General features: G+C 38.9%; 1 protein-coding gene across 1 annotated transcript in view; it reads right to left on the bottom strand.

The window, feature by feature from the left end:
- Window positions 1-21,924, bottom strand: part of cntfr (ciliary neurotrophic factor receptor) — a 286,782-nt gene that overhangs the window by 9,192 nt on the left and 255,666 nt on the right. The window contains exon 7 of the mRNA XM_052117628.1: window positions 1,445-1,634. Within this exon, the coding sequence (XP_051973588.1) occupies window positions 1,445-1,634 (190 nt within the window). The remainder of the gene's footprint in view (window positions 1-1,444; window positions 1,635-21,924) is intronic.

Genomic DNA, 21,924 nt, shown 5'->3' with positions numbered 1-21,924 from the left:
TATGTGTTGTTGAAAGAAACTAATACAAAATTAAACTAACACACACACAAAAAAGAGAGAGAGAGACAGAGAGAGAGAGAGAGAGAGAGAGAGAGAGAGAGAGAGAGAGAGAGAGAGAGAGAGCCGAGTGCTACTGCCTAAACTTTAGTTACCTAAACCTAACATTCTCTGCAAAATCAGGTCTTCGTGCTCATATAAATACTGTATATTATATAATAAAGCCTGATGACCAATTAGCAACACTCAAATGTATTTTCTTAAGTTTCTAATGTTGGCAACTCATTAATACATGCTTCATATTTGTCTACTTTTGATTATGGTATATTTCCATAGGTTATTAATGCTGAAGAGATGTTATTAATTATTTATAACATGTGAGGTAGAAAAGATCACTATTTGGCAGGTATTGCATGAGTCGCCCTTTTTACGCATGTAAAACCTCATATAAATTATTTATTACAAATTAGTCATTAATGAACACCTGTACACCTACGTATTCAAGTGATTATGCAATTAGCCAATCGTGTGGTAGCAGTGCAGTGCATAAAATCATGCAGATATGGGTCAGGAGCTCCAGTTAATATTCATATCAACCATCAGAATGGGGAAAACATTTTATGTCAGTTATTTGGACCGTGGCATGATTGTCGGTGCCAGATGGGTTGGTTTGAGGTTTTCTATAACTGCTGATCTCCTGGGATTTTCAAGCACAACAGTCTCTAGAATTGACTCTAAGTAGAATTGACTTGATCGCTTTATATGCCACTTAGCCTCTTCTAAGTTGGCGGTTCTTCACAAGAATAACAAAATGGGGCAGATTTTATATAGTTAGTCAAAAGTCTGGCTACATTGACTAGTAGAATAGGGCAGTTATGGCTAAACTAATGTCTCTTTTCTATGTTAACATTGGATGCTCACATTATATTTTTGCACTACAGTTTCGGGACACCCTCTTTTTTGCTCTGCATCTCAGACTTTGCTATTGTTCTGTCAATCTGTGTAAGTCTTTTTTAACCAGTTATACAAGAAAATCAAATTTGCTCACATTATCCATTGTTTCTCACTACAGATTCTGGTTTAATTATATTTATTCCGCCTCTGTGCATTAAAAAGTGTGCGTAAATACACAGTTTTTGTGGATATATGCCAGTTCTAAAAAGAAACTGTCTATATTCTAACAACATGAGGTGAGATGGCCGAATTTTCATTTTTTTGTGAACCCTTTAAAAGGTCATCACTGACATCACAGTATATCAACTATTCATGCGTTATTAACCCTCTTTAACAGCAGAGGGCAGCGTGACTTTGAGATTAAGGCCCTTAGACAATTTCTCTTCATTAACAGCCACTATTACAATTTGATGAGAACTGAGATCACCGGGGGCACACAGAACTGTCATTACGGTGAATAGGAGAGTGTGTACACTTGACACCGCATGCATACCTTGGATAACATCGCTCTCAGTGGTGGAGGTTATAGGTTTGGGTTCTTCCATCCAAGGAGTGGCATGGACTGCCACACTCCAGTCACTCCAAGTGCCGATCTCCATGTCCTTGGCCGCCAGTTGGATGATGTACTCTTTCCCAGCGTAGGCATCGGTAATAGTGTGGGCGGTGCTGTCGGAGAGCTCCACCTGTCAATCAATAACAGGAGAGCCAATCAGGGTTATGGAACTTATGGGAATAATGCATGCTGTTGACATGATTAGGTATGAGGTGTATGTGATGAAGAATGTTTTATTAGAGTAATTCATAATGGAAGGGTTGCTTCATCGGCAATCAATTTATTTATTATAGGGGAAAACAGGGCTAGTCGTCACACTTTTTACTCTAGGTAAGCTTAACTATTTTGCTCTGGGTACATTTATTTTTGTCAAATACCCAATGCCAAATAATAATTTGAAATATAAATACCTTAAAGTCTGGGGTTATAAAAAATAAACAAACTATTGAACATTTTCACCATTATTGGACATTATTACTAGCCTTTGTTCCCCTCCCCTATCTCTCCCACTTACTCCTGTTGGGAGCCTAAAAACCAGCTCATCTAATGGATGGGACATAGCTGATGTCGGATGGATGGATGGATAGATAGGTCTGTGCCAAATTTGTTGGATATAGAATGAAAGTTCTCAGAGGAGTTACAGTTTATAATTTTGGACTTGGTTTTTGAATAAAACCCTAAAGCAAGTATGCAGAATAACAATATGATAAAATAACTTTCCAAACAGCTTTGCCAAACACTGGAGTTTGTGCCACCTCCACGTCTACTGACTGGCTATCAGATGCAGTGTTTTTGCTGTTGACAGAACATAGAGCTGTCATATACACAATGTCACAAGCCAAATTCAAATTTGGTTTGCCCACACATGAACGCTTCTGCACAAAGTGTCATAACAAATGCACTACCCTCCAAGCTACGTCTCAGACAACTAATTTGCATATTACTGTAGCCGTGTCTGGCTCCACTAGACTAATGGTGAGCAAATAACTGCATTGTTTGGCCAGTTGCACACCTGGGATCAAACAAGCAGAACGGGAAAAAAAGCGCACAGCAGCTTTAAAGAAACTGAACAATCTTTTCACAAGCAAAATTACCAAACAATACTCCCGAGTCATTAAGAATGTCCGTAGTTCACTTCCTGTTTGTGCGGTGCTGTGTTGTTTCTCACACCTGAGGGCCACCTGCGGGCTCCACAGGGCCTGTGTTTAATGAGGTTCAGAGGGTCACTTCACTACAGCAGAGGAGGGGCAACAAAGAGACCGGGAAGTCCCGTGCATGAGGAGGGGTGTGCATTTTACTAATGCACTGCAGCTGAGGCCTGTGGAGGGAGATGAGTAATGTTGTCTATGACTCATCCTGCGAGCGCATCCATCACTGGGCTGTCCTGAACTGCTGCAGCTCCTTTCTTCAACTCAAAACCAGTGCTCTTACATGTGTAAAGTTCACTCGCAGTTGCACACTCTGTGGCTTTCTCACACTGAATTTCTCACACAAAAGAGCTGGCCCAAATTCCAAATTTAAGAAGTGAATGTCCCTTTAAGGCCACTAAGTGGCCATGTTTGTAATGCTTCTGGGCAGCTATGTTCTGTTTCTTTATTGGATAAAAGCTGGATAAAAGTACAGCTCCTATCTACTATAATGGGGAAAGACCAAAATCTCGAAAACGGTTGGTCAAGATTTATTAAAAATGTTTCCTCCCCTTTTCTCCACAATTTGTAATGCCCAAAATCCAATGCGCTCTAAGTCCTCATGGTAGCGTAGTGACTCACCTCAATCCGGATGGTGGAGGACGAATCTCAGTTGCCTCTGAGATGTCAATCCGCACCTTTTATCACGTGGCTTGTTAAGCGCGTTACTGGAAAGATGTAGCATGAGTGGAGGTCCATGCTATTCTCCGCGGCATCCACGCACAATTCACCACGTGCCCCATCGAAAGCGAGTACCACACATTATAGCAACCATGAGGATGTTACTCCATGTGACTCTACCCTCCCTAGCAACGGGGCCAATTTGTTTGCTTAGAAGACCTGGCTGGAATCGCTCAGCATGCCCTGGATTCGAACTCGTGACTCCAGGGGTGGTAGTCAGCGTCAATACTCGCTGAGCAACCCAGGCCCCCACGGCTGGTCAAGAGTAAAATCTAATAACATATTTCAACTCTGCAATATATTTTGACAACAATGGTGTCAGAAATTGTGCTTCTTTAGTTTAGATCATGCCCATTGTTAACTTTTTATCAACCTAGTCTCACAAAATGAACATTACGATAACTCAATTTTTTGCAAACTGTGTTTGACATGCTGCTTTCTACGTTTCATGACAGTTTCCTGGCGAAACATTAACACTAGAGGTGCTACAACCACTGTGCTTTTTATTCACTTTCACAAAAATCACTGGTACTATGGGTGTTTATTACTTTATAAACACTTATTTTTCACTCAGTTACTCACACCCTGCTATGTTATTATATAAAAACACTTTTACTCTAAAGCATAATTTAAAAAATGATATATTTTACATTTACATTTATGCATTTATGCATTTGGCAGACGCTTTTATCCAAAGCAACTTACAGTGCACTTATTACAGGGACAATCCCCCCAGAGAAACCTGGAGTTAAGTGTCTTGCTCAAGGACACAATGGTGGTGGATGTGGGGATCGAACCAGTGACCTTCTGGTTAACAGTTATGTGCTTTAGCCCACTACGCCACCACCACTCAATTTTAACACTTGTATTATAGACCCACCTACTTTTACATACTTATTCCGATGTGATTAACTTCCACTGTAGCTTACCTGACAGAGTATTGGACTTTGGACTAGGAGTCCAAGCTTCAGCTAAGTATGTTCGAAACGAAAGTGAAAATGAAGCGAAAGTGCCGTAGAAGTGACATGAAATGAGGACTCATTAAAACATCCCCCTAATATTCACCTTAAAAACCTCATCTTATTAAAACAGTTGCACAGCGCTAAATATTTCACTGGGAAAATGTAGCCAAACATGCAATGAAGCACTTAAATTTGGTTTGCAAAATGTTGTCATTGTCACGTACATTTCATGAGATCAGGTTGTTTTTTGGGGTGGCCTGCTAATCTGCATGCACATTCTTGATGAAAACTGAAAAGCCATGTCTCTATCAAAAAGGTTATTGGCTTTTAAAGTGTAAGACATGACTTCCAACCATCACTTCCACCATTTTTAGCAATAACATTTCTCTCACTCAGAAGTACACTAGTGACCTGTCATAAAAGCTGTTTATTTAACATCAGTTTCCAAAAACATTGCCTCACTAAAGAAAAAAAAAACAGACAATATTTTTTTATATCTGTATCCCTCTGGTTTATTCTAATGATAAATTAGTTCACAAGTCATGACTTTTTACGCAGTACTTTGTCAGTATCAGCATTTGTTTTAATGAATCATTAACTAATGGTTTGCAAAGATATCATTATGCTATGACTTGTTGAGGCACTTAACTATTAACTCATCATTAAGTAATTGTTGTAATTAACACAGTGAACTGCAGTGATAATACAGTAATTAAGCATGTATTAATACATATTAGTGCACCCATATTGGTGGAAGTTCAAATATATGGCTTCAGCTCATTGTGGTAATTAACACATTAATATAATAAATAGTTTGGGAATTAATCCATGATGACACTTTTAATTAATAGCAATTAATATATTACTTAATATATTAATCAGACATACTCTTTATTAGTTGCTGTTGTGACAATCATTAATTAATGCTTAGTTAATCGTGAGTCATACATTAACTGTGCATTAGTTAAGCATGAATTAATGCATATTATTGCACCGTTATTGTAAAGTGTTACCAAAATACTTTTTGAATCTAACTGTATTCTGATTACCAATTATTTAAATTGTAAGTGAATTGGAATACAATTACTAATTTATCTATTTTAAATATGAAATGCTGTTACATGTATTCCGTTACTCCCCAACTGCTCATCATATACTCTCGAGAAGTACCCTCTTGCTAAGCTCTTCCTTTAAAATATTATTGACCAATCCTACCTTAGGAACTGATGCTGTCAATTAAATCGTCATCAACCTATTACTCTGTTTTAATGTAGTTATGTGTTTAGAGTATCCAACATATGATAAAACATTGCCATGGGACTTGTAGTAGTGACACAAGAAACCCAGAAAGGATCCAGTTTTGTTTTTCCTTATAATTCTACATCACGTTTGCTACCTCAATGCATATTCAGGAATTCTAATTAAATTTAAAAAGTACTCGCAATTCAGTTCCCAGCGGCACTCAACCCTGTCGCACACGTGCACCGTAGAGATGAAACAGTGGATTACTTCGCCCACAAATAGAGAATCTAGTGCAGTGTACAAAGCATGAAACATATTTTCTGAAGAATTCACTATAACTTCATTGCCTCCCAGGTCTCATAAGCACTTCTGTATGACATACAAAAAGAGCAAGGAGGAAAATTGGATTCTGTATGCTTGGAGACTCAAAGAACACATCATACGCACCTGAACTCATCAGAACAAAGACCAAAAGAGTTGGATTTTTTTTCCCTCAGAATTTTCACTAACACTGTCTGCATGTATTTCCATTGAGTGTGCACAGACAAATGTTGACAAACGCAGCGTGAATGACGGTTAGACTCTGCATTTACATTTTAATTGAACTTTTTCTTTCATAATTGGAAAAGAGTGCATCGCTCATTTCCCTAGTGCTTCCTCAAAACCCACAAAACAATAGCGGCATCCTTTTAATTTCAGATTAAACAACGTTTGCTGCTCTTTCCCTCATGATGGCCACTGAGCATGTGAGCTACCAAGTGTTTATTTAGATTTCTATCGAATTGAAGCCCTTTGCCCATCTACTGTACAGAATTATATATCTGAAAGACACACAAATGCAGTTGAATTCTCAAATTGTACTTTTGTAGGCCCCCTTAAAGGGTTGGCTTTAAATGAGTAAATTTGGTCATTATTTATTCACGTTCATATCGTACAAAACCTGGGTGAGTTTTGTATTTCCTGTGGGTCACAAAAGGAGAAATGCTGAACATTTTTCAGAGAGCTCTTTCTCATAGTAGGCTATACAGTGACCAAGCACTGCCACTCTCCAAAAACGATAAAAAAGCACCATAAAGGTATCATAAAATATTTTACACATTCGATTCTGACATTGATCATTCTGATATATGTGGACAGCTGGACTAAGTTGTGAAATTTTAAATAATACCAAGCAATAGAAAGTTAGATTTTTTTTTCAACAAATTGTTAATTATGTTTCCAGGAGTGTTGGTTATTCATGTTTCTGAGATGCTACAGACATTACATCAGAAATTTGCATAATTAATTCTTATTCAAATGAATGGTCAGCATTATCCAGTCACTGCCAACCATGTTCATATTAAATTATACCTTATAAAGTCTGAATCTATGTACTGATTACCATTGTCCCATGTCTGCCAATCATGTTGAGTGGTCCAAACATCATCTGCAGTCTGAAACTGAACTTTTGGTACGATTTTGGAGTGAATGCACTTGAATGAGCTATAGGATGCGCCCTTGCTCCCTATTTAGTGAATGACTTAACCTACTGTGTGCTGTCTACACATTATTTTCATCCTAACTCCATATAAAGCCTCTGAAAACAAAATTTTTCAGCTTTTGGATGAACCCATTGATTCATAATGTGAAATTGCACAGTAAATACAGGAATGCATTTACTACTGTTAATGAATAGAACTGTATTGTACAGTGATAACAAAATAAGTCAAGTCAAGTGGTTTTTATTGTCGTTTCAACCATATACAGTTAGTACAGTACACAGCAAAACGAGACAACGTTCCTCCAGGACCATGGTGCTACATAAAAACAACAAAGGACCAACACAGGACCACATGAGACAACACAACAAAATAAAATACCTATATAAAATACCTATATATACCTATATAAAGTGCACGTGCAAACATGTGCAAAGTACGGGACAGTACAACAAATTACTGACAATGAACAGGACAATAGACACAGTGCAGCACCGACTAGTACTCGGTAGTGCAAAAAACGTAAACATAACATACTATGAGATAGTGTTCTATGCACATAGCAGTTATTGAGGTAGCAGACAGTTATAAAGTGACAGTAATTAAAGTGCAACTCAGGACACGTGTGTGTGTGTGTGTCAAACCAGTCTCTGAGTATTGAGCAGTCTGATGGCTAGGGGGAAGAAGCTGTTACACAGTCTGGCCGTGAGGGCCCGAATGCTTCGGTACCTCTTGCCAGACAGCAGGAGGGTAAAGAGTTTGTGTGAGGGGTGTGTGGGGTCATCCACAATGCTGGTTGCTTTGCGGATACAGTGTTTTTTATAAATGTCTTTGATGGAGGGAAGAGAGACCCCAATGATCTTCTCAGCTGTCCTCACTATCCTCTGCAGGGCTTTGCGGTCCGAAACGGTGCAAGTCCCAAACCAGGCAGTGATGCAGCTGCTCAGGATGCTCTCAATAGTCCCTCTATAGAATGTAGTGAGGATGGGGGGTGGGAGATGTGCTTTCCTCAGCCTTCGAAGAAAGTAGAGACGCTGCTGGGCTTTCTTGGTGATAGAGCTGGTGTTGAGGGACCAGGTGAGGTTCTCCGCCAGGTTAACACCAAGGAATTTGGTGCTCTTGACGATCTCCACAGATGGAGGGTTGTGGCGATGGCATCGTCCGTTGAACGGTTTGGACGATACGCAAACTGTAGTGGGTCTAGTGAGGGGGGCAGCTGGGTCTTAATGTGCCTCATGACGAGCCTCTCGAGCACTTCATGATGATGGGTGTAAGTGCGACGGGACGGTAGTCGTTGAGGCAGGACACTGAAGACTTCTTTGGCATGGGGATGATGGTGGTGGCCTTGAAGCACGTTGGAACGACGGCGCTGCTCAGAGAGATGTTGAAGATGTCGGTAAGAACATCTGCTAGCTGATCTGCACATCCTCTGAGCACTCTGCTAGGAATGTTGTCTGGTCCAGCAGCCTTCCGTGGGTTGACTCTACGTAGAGTTTTCCTCACATCTGCCGTGGTAAGACAGAGCACCTGGTCGTTGGGAGGAGGGGTGGTCTTCCTCGCCACCACGTCGTTCTGCACTTCAAACCGAGCGTAGAAGTCGTTCAGCGCATCTGGAAGGGAGGCATCTTTGTCACAGGCAACTGATGTTGTCCTGTAGTTGGTGATGGCCTGGATGCCCTGCCACATGCGCCGCGTGTCACCGCTGTCCTGGAAGTGACTGTGGATTCTCTGGGCGTGTGTGTGCTTTGCCTCTCTGATTGCCCGTGACAGTTTGGCCCTAGCTGTTCTTAGGGCTGCCTTATCGCCTGCTCTGAAGGCGGAGTCTCGGACCTCAGCAGCGTGCGCACCTCCGCAGTCATCCACGGCTTCTGGTTGGAGCGTGTGGTGATGGTCTTGGAGAAAGTGACATCATCAATGCACTTGCTGATGTAGCTGGTCATTGATGCTGTGTATTCCTCCAAGTTGGTAGAATCGCCATATGTTGCAGCGTCCCTGAACATGTGCCAGTCAGTACACTCAAAACAGTCCTGAAGAGCAGAGATGGCTCCTGCTGGCCAGGTTTTCACCTGCTTCTGAAGCGGTTTTGTGCGTCTGACGAGCTGTCTGTATGCTGGAATTAACATAACAGAGATGTGGTCTTAGTAGCCGAGGTGGGGCGGGCTCCGCCCGATCACGCGCCTGGGATGTTTGTGTAAACAAGTTCAAGCCGTTCAGCCCCTCTCGTTGCAAAGTCCACATACTGATGGAATTTAGGGAGCACTGTCTTGAGATTCGCATGGTTGAAATCTCCGGCGACAATAAACAGTCCGTCGGGGTGAGCGTTCTGCAGTTCGCTCATAGCCCCATACAGTTCACAGAGCACTTCCTTAGCGTTAGCGCTGGGGGGAATGTAAACTCCGGTTATGTAAACAGTGGTGAATTCCCGTGGTAGATAAAAAGGTCTGCATCTAACAGTCACAAGCTCCAACAGCGATGAACAGTAACTAGAGACTAGCATAGAGTTCTTGCACCATTCCGTGTTGATGTAAACACACAAGCCACCACCGCGAGTCTTACCGCAGAGAGCTGTATTTCTGTTGGCACGAAACAAAGTGAGCCCGTCTAGCTGAATGGCGGCATCCGGAACTCTGTCGCTGAGCCACGTCTCCGTGAAAACAAAGACGCAGCAATCTCTAAACTCACGCTGCGTAGCCTGCTGGAGTCGGATATAGTCCAGTTTATTGTCCAGGGAGCAAACATTTGAGAGCAGGATAGACGGGAGGAGACGGGAGAGAAATAAAATACAGTATGACACCATTTATAATAAAATGAAGTGAAATAACTCTTGAAACTTGTGAAATGTTTTTCAACTTTTGAGGAAATAATGTTCTAAAATCAGGTTTATATGCTGACGTATCAAACAAAACTAGAGTCGCTACTCTTTACACCCAAACAGGTTTCAGTGTAAAAATGTAAAGATGTTTCTAACCAGAAACACTTTTGTTTTGGCTCTGTGCCTTCAGCACATAATGTTGTTGTGTCACGTGACTCGGTGTGCCAGAAGTTTAACCTTTAAACGACAGTCTAGTGGGTCCGAAACTGGGTGCTGCCAGGACAGGCTAGGGGTGCAGCGACATTTCAAGTTTCAAGTTTCAAGCTCAGTTTAAAATTGTAATAGTTACCTGTTAAAAGTATTGGCAGTACCGAGTACTGATTCAATTCCTTACCCGCGGGCTGCATGTCTCACACATAATGCGCGATGCTCTGTATAGAGCGCTCGCTTCTCATGATGAACACAGCTGTGCGCGTGAACATTTAAATGCACTTCTTGACGTGATTATGAGAGTCTTCATATCACAATTTTTAAATAATGTTCCTAAAAGCACTTTTTACTCTGTTCTCTATTTTATTGCTTTATTCTATTACTAGCTCTTGAATAATTACTTTAAAAACGTTTATGTCAATAATAAACTTTTGAAATAAAGGAGTATTTTCAATCACAGATTTGTTTATTTATTTTTTGGTTTTTTCATTGGTTGGGATTCCATGAAGAAAAAAAACTCTAAAGGGGTGCCATGGTATAAAAGAGTTTGGGAACCACCGGTCTAGAGTGTTCAGTATTCAGTCAGTTTAAATTCATTTGAATTATGTGTTGCATTTATCGAAGCCAAAATACAACGTCCATGCATGTGGACGTGGGGTCAAAACAAGGTTAAGAGATTCAATGCCCATTGCAATGAAAACGCAAACTGGAGACCAAATATTTCAAGAAGTTAACCACATTTTAGAGCATTTCTATCTTTACTGTGAAACGCTTTGTTTGGAAAATGTTAATTATTATTGTTAGGAATATATATTGTTTTATTTTATTTTCGAAGAAGGAATATAAATGAGTAAAATTTCAGCAATTTCAAAATCTGCAATTAATCGCGATTATGAAAAGTCTTATGATTAATCGTGATTAAATATTTCATTTATTACATTTTTTTGTGAATATTTGACTTTCAGGACTACTAATTACTATCCAGATTACTTTACTAATTACTTGATTGAAAACACTATTATATTATTAGCTAATTACTTTTAAGTTACTTTCTAAAACCCTCTTTGGTTTTTTTACTTTCTAAAACAAAGTTTTTGTTTTTCTGCACAACAAATTCTAAATAATGTCTATATTTCCTCCTTGTTCATTGTCGCACACACTTTAGCTGCCACAGAAATGTAAACAGACATATTTATGAACATATGAACTCATATTTTTTGTATTATAAATAAAAATATATTTATTTTAGAAATGTTTAACCCAAGTAAGGTATTTAAAAGTAATGATGATGATTTTTTCCCTTTTAGTGTAAACCTACCTTTACAAAGTAAATCTGTTTTATTTGCAAGGTTATTTTAAAACTATGAGGAGATGATGCACCGTGCCGAACCAAATCAAGGATTTTCTTTATCCATTTATAGGAAGGTTAATGCAAATGTAACATTCGGTCCCACCTGTAATTCTACTCTAAAAGCCAACTTCCAGTTGCTGGCCTCTTTTGAAAGCTGTCAACACCAAAACTGGTAGAGGAAGTGAAAAGGACCTCTGTAATTTTAGGATACATATACCCACACATAAAACACTATCATCACACTTCAGGAGCCAGACACATAAAAGAACTTGAGTAATGGATATTGGAAAGCCCCTGCCTTAAGTCAACTGTTAAAGGATATAAAATTGATCAACAGTCAACCTGAGACAGTACAGACTCCTTCCTGTTTGTCTTCTTCGGGTCAGGCAACATTGCATGTAGTGCTGAGCGAGAGAGAGAGAGAGAGAGAGAGAGAGAGAGAGACAGTGTGCATCTGATTTCTGAGATATGCTATTAGAGAGAGCTATTTATACAGCCATATATAAATGTACCATACACACATTGACCCTCATGTATGTCCACGCCCTGAAAATCCCAGACGCATCATTTCATTATGACCTTTGCTGAGTACGGCCAGAGCCCATAAATACGATTAGGTGTAAGTAGCATCATTATTGTGGTGAGCAGAGAGAATTTCATTCAGTGAAACAATTAACAAAGCACATGGCCTTAATGTACATTTCATGTACATTTGAGTTTTTGTGCTAATTAGCATCTTGGTGTCTATTCCTGATGTGTCAAGTTGAATAGCTCCGCCCACAGTGAAATCTCATTGGTCCAAAATCCTGCTCCACATAACTGTGTATATATATATATATATATATATATATATATATATATATATATATATATATATATATATATATATATATATATAATGTCAGCATGATGTCAATTGACCCTACAGCATGTGTATATATAATATAACATAAGTATAACAAGATTTTAAACTTCAAGAAATTCATCTTAGACATTCAGTTATGTTTGTATCAATATGTATAGTGTCTAATAATGCATTGGCAATGTAAACTTCAGTTTATCTTGCCAATAAAGCTTGAAATTAATAGAATCTGCCCATTTGATTCTATTATTAAAGGCCACTGAAAAACAGCAGAGAATTATGCGAAACTTTTAATTACAACATGTCCATGGATTTTGAGGCATGTATACAACTGTAAAAATGTTTCAAATATAACTCAAATCTAACAAACAAAGTATAAATTAAATACTGTATATTTATGATTATAATTGAATGTTTGTTTTAATGTACCATGATTAATCGCAATTAATCAGAAAACTGTACGATTCTTAATAATTATCATTAGTTAGATATTTAGGGGTAAGATAAATACTTATTATTTAGTATTAGGCACTTAGGGTATTATTATGAGCCATACACATGAAACTATACCAGTAAGCATAAAAAGTTCCTCTAAAAAACATGATTACTTGTCAGCATGATTTAAACCCTCAGTCTGCTTAAGCATCTCAACCAATCTAACGCCATTTGATATAAAGCTCTCATAAACACTTCAGACAAAGATAGAGGAAAGAACTGTAGATTTCTGACATGCATGTAGGCAACTGAACAGCAAATGGAGCTGGCAAACTCCCAGCAGTCAGTGTTGGCTGATTACCACAGCCATGCTGTGATATTTTCTAAATTCTGCTCAGCTCCCAACATTCATGCCTCCAGCCCAGCTGTGCTTGAAGCTGATGGGAGTGTAGTGCGGCTCACCCCACCTGGTGTCTACTTGACCAAACACGAAAAGGCATGAACAGCTTGAGTTGATAATGTACCAGTGAAACTAAATTATTTAAAGTGACTTTCAGTGCATTAATTGCAGGGATATTTACCTAAGTATGAATTTGAGTTAATGGTCAGAAGATCTTCATTTTCATGCTATCAGCTATATCAAACCATATTGAATAGAGAACACTTTCATACCCTTAGCAGAAACCGAGTGTTAAGCAACTCTTCACTTCAATGTCTAATTCGGCTCTTTACCTTCAAAGGCTTTCTTTCCTCTTGGAAAGAAAATGTTTGGCTATATCTGGACACCTAAGCATTGCATTTGCAGGACTAATTTCATTAGCACTAAGCAGTAACAGCCCCACTCATTTTGTCAGCTAGCTTTCCTTCTTTCTTGAAGTGCCCATTCCTATCACTAAAGGAAGTCTAGCAGAACAGGAAGTACTCAAAGTTAGCATCACAGACAACTGATGACTATTTTCAGCTGATGGCTAACAGCTCCTATCTTCCTCTTCTCCAAACGACAGCTCACATCACTGAATGTGCAAACAAATAGGGTTAATCCTCAAAGTAACTGATTTAGAAGTTGTGGTTTGCCAAGTATACGCATTAACTTGAATTGCATGGAATGAAGCTTTAGAATACACACTGACGAAAGTGTCCGTGCCAAGAATACACGCAGGTGCATCCTTTATTTTGGCAAAACAGATGGGATAAAACTAACCAACTGATTCAAGTCATTCCATGGACGTTTTTTTTTCTTTCTAAAAGCAAAGACGTAACAGTTTTCTAAATAGGGTGTAATCCAAGAACTATAGCAACAAAAATATAATTAGGGGATCCCAAGCCAACTAACAAAATGGAAATAAAACTGTTAAGACTAGCTTAATAATAGGGGTGCAAATGTACACAGGGTGCAGTCGTTTGAATCTCTGAGTTCAAGCTTCCCTCAGAGCTCGAAGTCCACAACTTCAAAATGAAAAATACAGGCTTACTACCAACATCTCCCATTGGTCATGGTCTGTTCATGCAACATAAGTGCTTATGAAGTATGCATGAGATCTGAATAGAATCTCAATAAATAAATTATAAATATTATCCTCTGAATGGGCAGAACAAGAGAGACAAAAAGCAGTTACTATATTTTAATTGATTCAAATAATTGACTGTTTACTTTGTGTCTGGTTTTATTATCCTGTCCCATTTTGTTTTTTTTCACATTTTCCTTTTAAAAGATTTTCATTTTAAGTTAAATTTAACTTGTTTTATCTGAATATAAATTAATGCACTTAAAACCTCTTGATTTAGTGTTGGCCCTTGGCAAACCTGATAGACGGCATGATAAATCAAGTCTTTACACACTCTTGTAATTTGTACTGTTAGTGATATAGGCCTCCTTGTCTTTGCAAAGACATTATAAGCTTGATGAAAGTTATTTTATCTGAATATAAATTAATGCACTTATAGATTTTTGTTTTATTGCTGTCTGTTGGAAAACCCTTAAAGTGAAATCTTGTAATCTGTTTTCAGTAGAGAAATAGGCCTCCAATTCACACTACGCATAGCTAAAAGCATAAGCCTGATTCGACTGTGATAATTCTTAGAGTATAACATCATCTCTTGATCTATTAATTGCATGTGATGGCTCCAGCTTTTAAGCTCCCTGTGGCATTGAAAGCTAGACAAAAGCATCTTCATCATTTGTTCAACTGTATCAGCAGAGACATTATAAATTCATCCCATTTCTTAAAGGTGCGAAAAGGTGCTAGAAGCAGACAGCGCTCAGATCTGCCACTCATTGTGTATTATCTACTGGCTGTTTTTAATCTTTGTATCAGAGAAGGCTGTTGAAAACAGCTTAGGAGTGAGAAAGAGGGGGAGCCTGGAGGAATGGGAGATTTGTACATTCTTGAGAGATTACATAAGGGAGGGCATGGTGACCCCTTTTTCCCTACAAGATCCTGACCCATTTAATTATAACACTCTGTCCTTATTTCGGGATTTTGTTATGGAAATCATGGCTTAAAAGGATGTGGATTCTTTTATCAGCAGCTGAAATTATTTGGCTTTTTGCTTGCTGTTGTGTATCCAAGGACATTTCAATATCCTTCTCCAAGCAAACATTGTGAACAAGTTTTGAAAGGTTACTTTTAATGTGTTTAATTTTTTAGACAAACACAACCCATATAAAGATACATAGGACTAGTAGTGTGGATTTTTATTCTGTTCACCAAAAATACATGTTTGTTGACATTTGTAGGTTGTAGCCCTGTGGGATTTTGAATATTATGAGTGAATCAAAGATTCATAAGAAAACACCATGTTTTTCACAACTGAAATGGTGCTTATTTTTCTTTAGTCAAAATTTCAAATAAATTAATCTACAAATATACAGATTAGCAGGCAAAAGAGGGATTTATGAGTCATAGAAGGGCATGGAAGTGAACAAGAATGATTCGTTCAAAAACATTTTTATGTTGATTCATTGAGTCATTCACAACCAAAACATCACAGGACCATTTAGCATAGTTAAAGCAAGATAAAAAACTCTTGTTTGAGTGTAGCATTTAAGTGTGAATGCTACACTTAAATGCTACACTCAAACAAGAGTAGCATTTAAGTGTAGCATTCACACTTAAATGGCAGCATATCCCTCCTCGCCCTCACATCAGGGAAAATACATACGGCAGGCAGCCAAGCTAGGGAGTGTGTCTACTGTTGTGGAGAGAAAAAGCAATTATGTGCCACTTCCAAAATTCACATCTGACTTTTGACTGATGGTATAAAAGAGACTGGCCAGCGCAGGTTCTGTCACTCCAGCTAATGAGAGCTATTCCCTCAGCCCCCCTTTCTCAGGATCACTAGTGCCCACTAACAGGTTTAATAGATAATTGTCCGATGTGCTAAACCCCCTTTGATGCCCAGCCACCAGCGGTGCAATTTATATCAAAGGTACTAGGAACACCTTATTTGTCATCACAAAGAAATGACAATGTGAAACTCCAAGAATTTCTTCAGCACTACACTGTGTTGATTGCATGAACCATTTTATACTATTTAAGGGGAAATCATGCAAAGTAGCCACTAATGAGATGAGTCTCATTAATGGGTTGAATGTCAACAAAAGAGGTGAGCCAGATCGGCTTAAACAGACAGACACACACACACACACACACACACACACACACACACACACACACACACACACACACACACACACACACACACACACACACACACACACACACACACACACACACACAGGTGCCAGGGTTTTTTCCCTGAGGAGTCAAGGAAGCCGATGCCTCTTCAAAAAATTTATAAATAAACATTCTTTCACATTTTGAAAGTGAAAGTGTAGATTTATGGTAAAAAAAAAAAAAGACTTGAATATTTATCTGTTTTTCACCCACATGCTTCTGAAGATATTTATTTAACCACTGGAGTCTTATGGATTACTTTTATGTGGCCTTTATGTGATTTTTTTGGAGCTTCAAAGGTCTGGTTTCATTCACTTGCATTGTAAGGACCAACAGAGCTGAGATATTCCTCTAAAAATATTTTTTTGTGTGTTCTGCTGAAAAAAGAAAGTCATATCTATTTGGGATGGCATGAGGGTAAATAAATTATGATAAAATGTACATTTTTGTGTGAACTATCCCTTTACCATGTGGACATGCTGCTGCTGACCAATAAGACAAACACAAGACATGCTACATCAAGCATGTATGTAATGTTGCGTCACAGTTAGACATAAATACAATCCCCTAACAAAGCAGGGAAGCTGCATAAAGGTATAACACAAAACATGACCCCCCAAACAAAGCAGATCTACCGCCTATACTTGTGTACTGCTGCTGCTGCTGCGAAGAGCCATGTTCTCAGAGCGTATGTTAGCCAAGCATGGTGGCCTGCTTGGCATAACGCAAATGAACAAAATTTCTATGTGTGCCTGCTCCTGCATGGCCGAGTTGCTTAAACGGTTAGTGACCTGACTTATAATATGTACCGGGACCAGGAAAGCCCAGAGCTTATTTAGCTAGTGACCTAGCCTAGCTGTGTGTGGGTTAATTTAAATGAATTACCTAAGATAGCGATGCATGCCACTGCCTGATTTGACCATGGAAAACCTTTTTACAGACGTGCTTCTAAGTGGCATGGTCAAAAGAAGAATTTACCATGCAAGCAGATAGAAGAAAAAGCCCCAGCAAACACCTGAGCAAATAGCATTTTCATAGAAAACTCTTGCAGCACGCTGCAGTATACCTGCTTCCTTGGAAGCCTACTGACTTGAAATATCACATGCAAGCAAGCTGATTAGCTAATATATAACAAGTTCAAAGAACCTATCAGCTTGCGCGCCATGAAGATTTTGTTAGAAGAACTGTGTCCCAAAATTCACACTCAGCAATGGATACTTACATTACACACTATGCACTTTGCCATCTAGTGTATGAATTTTATATTATGCATAAAGAATCCCAAATAGACTACAGACACTTAATTTTTTTATTACTGGACATAAGCATTTGCCTTTTTCAGGAGATTTAAAAATGCTTGCTACGTGTTGCTACTAGTTTTTCACGTTTTCCAACCACAGTCCTACACTGATATCTCGAATATTGTACATATTCAAACAGCGTTGGGTGATGGTATAGCATTAAACTCACATTTGCAAGGTGCTGTCTTCACAGAAGTTTTGCAAGTTGCCAAATTCACCATTATTTGCAATTGTTTTGATAGACCAGCATAACAGGTAACCCCCCCCCCCCCCCACACACATACACAGTGGTAGAGTACAGCATTTCCCCTGATAGATACTCTCCGTGCTTGCTGTCTCAGATCATAAGACACTTGTCCTTAGAAATCTGTGACAGTGAATAAGGTGTGTGAATACACAAACATCTATCCATCGACATCTCAAGGATACCCTGCTGATCCGACAATCAATATGGTAGCAGAGACAGAGCCAAGGTGCACTTTTCAATATCCACGCTCTAAGCATCAAGAAACAGCTTACGGAGCCCCAAGGAAAAATAACCTTAGAGCTGAACAAACTAATTAATCATAGCGTTCAAGCTGTCAGAGGTGAATTCTAATGTCAAACGCATGCAAGGGATGACTATATATCTATAATTCTGCCATTTGCTCAAGTATCTGTTAGAAGTGTGGACATGCATGAATCATTGAATTAATCTATAATATAGGTAACACTCTTGAAAAAGGGTTAATGGATTATTTGGGGATTTTTTTTGTGAATTACCAAAATGATTGCTTATCTCTAGGATCACATGGAATCCCAGAGTGAAGAAAACCCAAAAGTAAGACCTCTTCAATATCACATTTTTTATTTGATTTTCTCAGAGCAAAAGAAGGCTTCTTTTGCTTTTTCATGTTCATGTATCTTCAGAGAAAAAGTCTCCAGTAATCTCAGAAGTGTTCCCTCTTGAGTTTCAAAAGAGATTCCAACAATGTCTCACATAGTGATCAGATTTGTCATGATATAGATGGGCAAGACATCCATGTGACATTTTTCTTATCAAAATTTTGTAAAATATTTTTTGGCTACATTATGCACAAATTTTATAGCTCTGTTTTTTTTACTATATATCAACAACTGTCTCGGTTGTTTCTATTTTTATTTATCTTCAACTTTAGGTTAAACTGAGGCAATGTGGACATTTGACAATTTGACTTTTTTATGTTAAATTAGCTCCGCCAATGCTGCAGAGTTTATCTGTTTGGTCGACCAGTTGCAGAAGCGGTTAGCGTTTGAGAAACCTGTCCCCCATTATTTCTGAAATTATGATTGTTTTTTAAATGGCAAGATTAAAATAATATTGCATAACCTGAGCAATAGAAACAGACTATAGTGACAAAATCCAAAATCCATGAAAGATATTGAAAAAAAGCAATAACTGACTTGAAAAGTCTTGGGAGGTGTAGATGAAAATACATTATTCTATAGAAATTAAAAGATTTGTATATTATAATTGTTTAATTTATTTTATTTTGAAGACTAAAAAATACATGTTGCCTGATTTTTTTTATCTTTAATAGAAGTATATAAAGGAAAGGCACGAGGAGAGAATGTTTGTGTGGAGTGAAATAATGGTTTTGGTGCAAATGTATTAAACCCAGCAATGAAGAGGAATGGTTTAGAGATACAGCAGACCCATCAGCACATCCTAGAGTGTTATATAAATATATAAATGTGTCCATTTGCAGGCTAGTGCTATGATCATCCTGATGATGTATAATGATGCGTTATTTCACTTGTCTTAGAAATAATAAGAAGTCCAGCATCTCTGATAGGGATGTGCCAGATGCCAAATACCTTATTCAGAAAGGCACAAATAATGACTTTAAAAGAAATAATGAATTCTATTGAATAATACAAAAAATATTTGTTGGACTGATTATCCAACAACAAACACAGGGATAGAGCGATTTGTAAATAAACATATCTAAAAAGTAAATGATGAGTCTGTTAAGCCAATATTTCTTAAATACACAGATGAGTCGAAACATTATGACCAATCACAGGTGAAGCAAATAACATTGATCATCTCCTAACAAGGCCACATGTCAAGGTCCGGGTAGATTAGATGGTAAGTGAACAATCAGTTCTTGTAGTCAACGTGTTCAATGCAGGAAAAATGGGCAGGAGTAAAGACCTGAGCAACTTTGACCAGGGCCAAATTGTTATGGCAAGAACTCTGGGTCAGAGCATCTCAGAAACAGCAAGGCTTGTGGGGGTGCTCCCAGTCAGCAGTGGTAAGTACCTACCGATAGTAGTCAGAGGAGGGACAAACCACAAACCGTTACAGGGTTTTGGACGGCCATCGATATGCGAGAGCAATGAAGGCTATCCTGCCTGGTCCGAACCGACAGAAGGTCTACTGCGGCACAACTCACAGAAAACTGTAATGGTGGTTACAGGTGCATTGCACCCTGCAGCGTATGGGGCTGCATAGCTGCTACATCATGACGAATGTGCCTACAATTGGCACGCGAGTGTTGGAACTGGACCTTGGAGCAGTGGAAGAAGTTGACCTGGTCTGATGAGTCCTGTTTTCTTTTACCTCACGTAGATGGCCATGTACATTTACCTGGGGAAGTGATTGCACCAGGATGCGCTGTGGGAAGAGGGAGCAGGTGAGCGGAGTGTGATGCTCTGGGCAATGTCCTGCTGAGACGCGTCAGTTTGACAGGTGCCACCTACCTAAACATCATTGCAGACCAGGTACACCCCTTCATGGAAATGGTGTTTCTATGATATTCGGAATTCTAATGTCTCAGTGCCAGATACCACAGGACACCTTCAGGGGCCTTGTAGAGTCCATGCCTCTGCGGGCTCGCGGAGGACCAACAGCATATTAGGCAGGTGGACATAATGTTTTGGCTCAGCTGTGCATAAACTTTATGAATGAAAATGCATATGGTGAAACAAAGCACATGTAAGTCACCTGCAACGAATAAGCAAAGACTTCAGGGTTGTGTAGGGCTGGAATATCATTGCAAAGATTTTGCTGGGGATATAAAATGAAGCAATATTGTGAATATAGCAATGATTTTAATGTGCTTTTTATTTGGCCACTTGATTTCCTTAAGAGTACATCATAAATCAAAACAACATCAAGATTGTGATAACGTCATATGTGATTTTTAAACTAGAAAATGCTGTGATAATGTGTATGCGCTTCTCAGAGTGAACAGGTCTCTGTTCTGCGGGCCAATTTTTCTTTAGGCATATTTACATATTAGGCATATTTGCAATATGGAAACAATAAATAGAACAGAGTTGCATTTAGGGTGTGTTCACACTTTGATTAAAATGAACTCTGGTGCGATTGCTCTGTTAGTGCGGTTCATTTAATAAATAAATAAATTGATCAATTGTTACACATTATACATACATTTCTGCATATATACAGTGAATTTTTTTATTTTTCATATATCCCAGCTAAGCTGGGGTCAGAGTGCACGGTCAGATAGGGTTAAGGGCCTTGCTCAAGGGCCCAACAGTGGTGTCTTGGCGGTGTTGGGGCTTGAACCCCCGACCTTCTGGTCAGTAACCCAGAGCCTTAACCGCTGAGCCACCACTGCCTCATTTGAACAAGTGTAAACTGTCACCTGAACATTGGTGCGCACTAAACAAGCGAACCGAGACCGCCTGAAAAGTTGGTCTCTGTCCGCTTCCAAACGAACTCTAGTACGGTTTGATTGATATATGAACACAACATGGACCAAAGACGTCTAATCAGACCAAAAACAGGAAGTAATTTGCCTAATACTGACCTCAAGCACGGTTCTTCTCATCATAGGATCTATGTTGCCCATTACAGTTCGGTACAGACGTCGGAACCGCCGTCCTTGCAGCATATCTTCATTTGTGTGGGCAACGGAGAAATTCCTGGCGCTGTTTTGACTCCTTTACACATTTATTAACTCTTCATTTGTTCTCAGTTATATATACATGTATAAATATAACGAGCGCATTTTGCCAGCAGCCAGCATTGCTTTGGATGTTTGGCAAGTTTAGTCAAAAAATATACATCATAAAAGCTGTCCAATCAGGTCGTGACTTTTCCCTGATGCCTTTTGTTTTGTATCGTTAGCTTCGGTGTTAAAAATGACAGTGTGAATGCTAAACAAACCAGGACTAAATGTATCATTTTCATTTTTGGTCTGGACCAAGAGCACAAAGAGAACCGAACTAC

This window comes from Xyrauchen texanus, chromosome 44 (genome assembly GCF_025860055.1).
Source record: "Xyrauchen texanus isolate HMW12.3.18 chromosome 44, RBS_HiC_50CHRs, whole genome shotgun sequence".
NCBI classification, from domain to species: domain Eukaryota; kingdom Metazoa; phylum Chordata; class Actinopteri; order Cypriniformes; family Catostomidae; genus Xyrauchen; species Xyrauchen texanus.
Note: the sequence above shows the minus strand (reverse complement) of the source record. Positions and strands in the feature narration are given on the sequence as shown.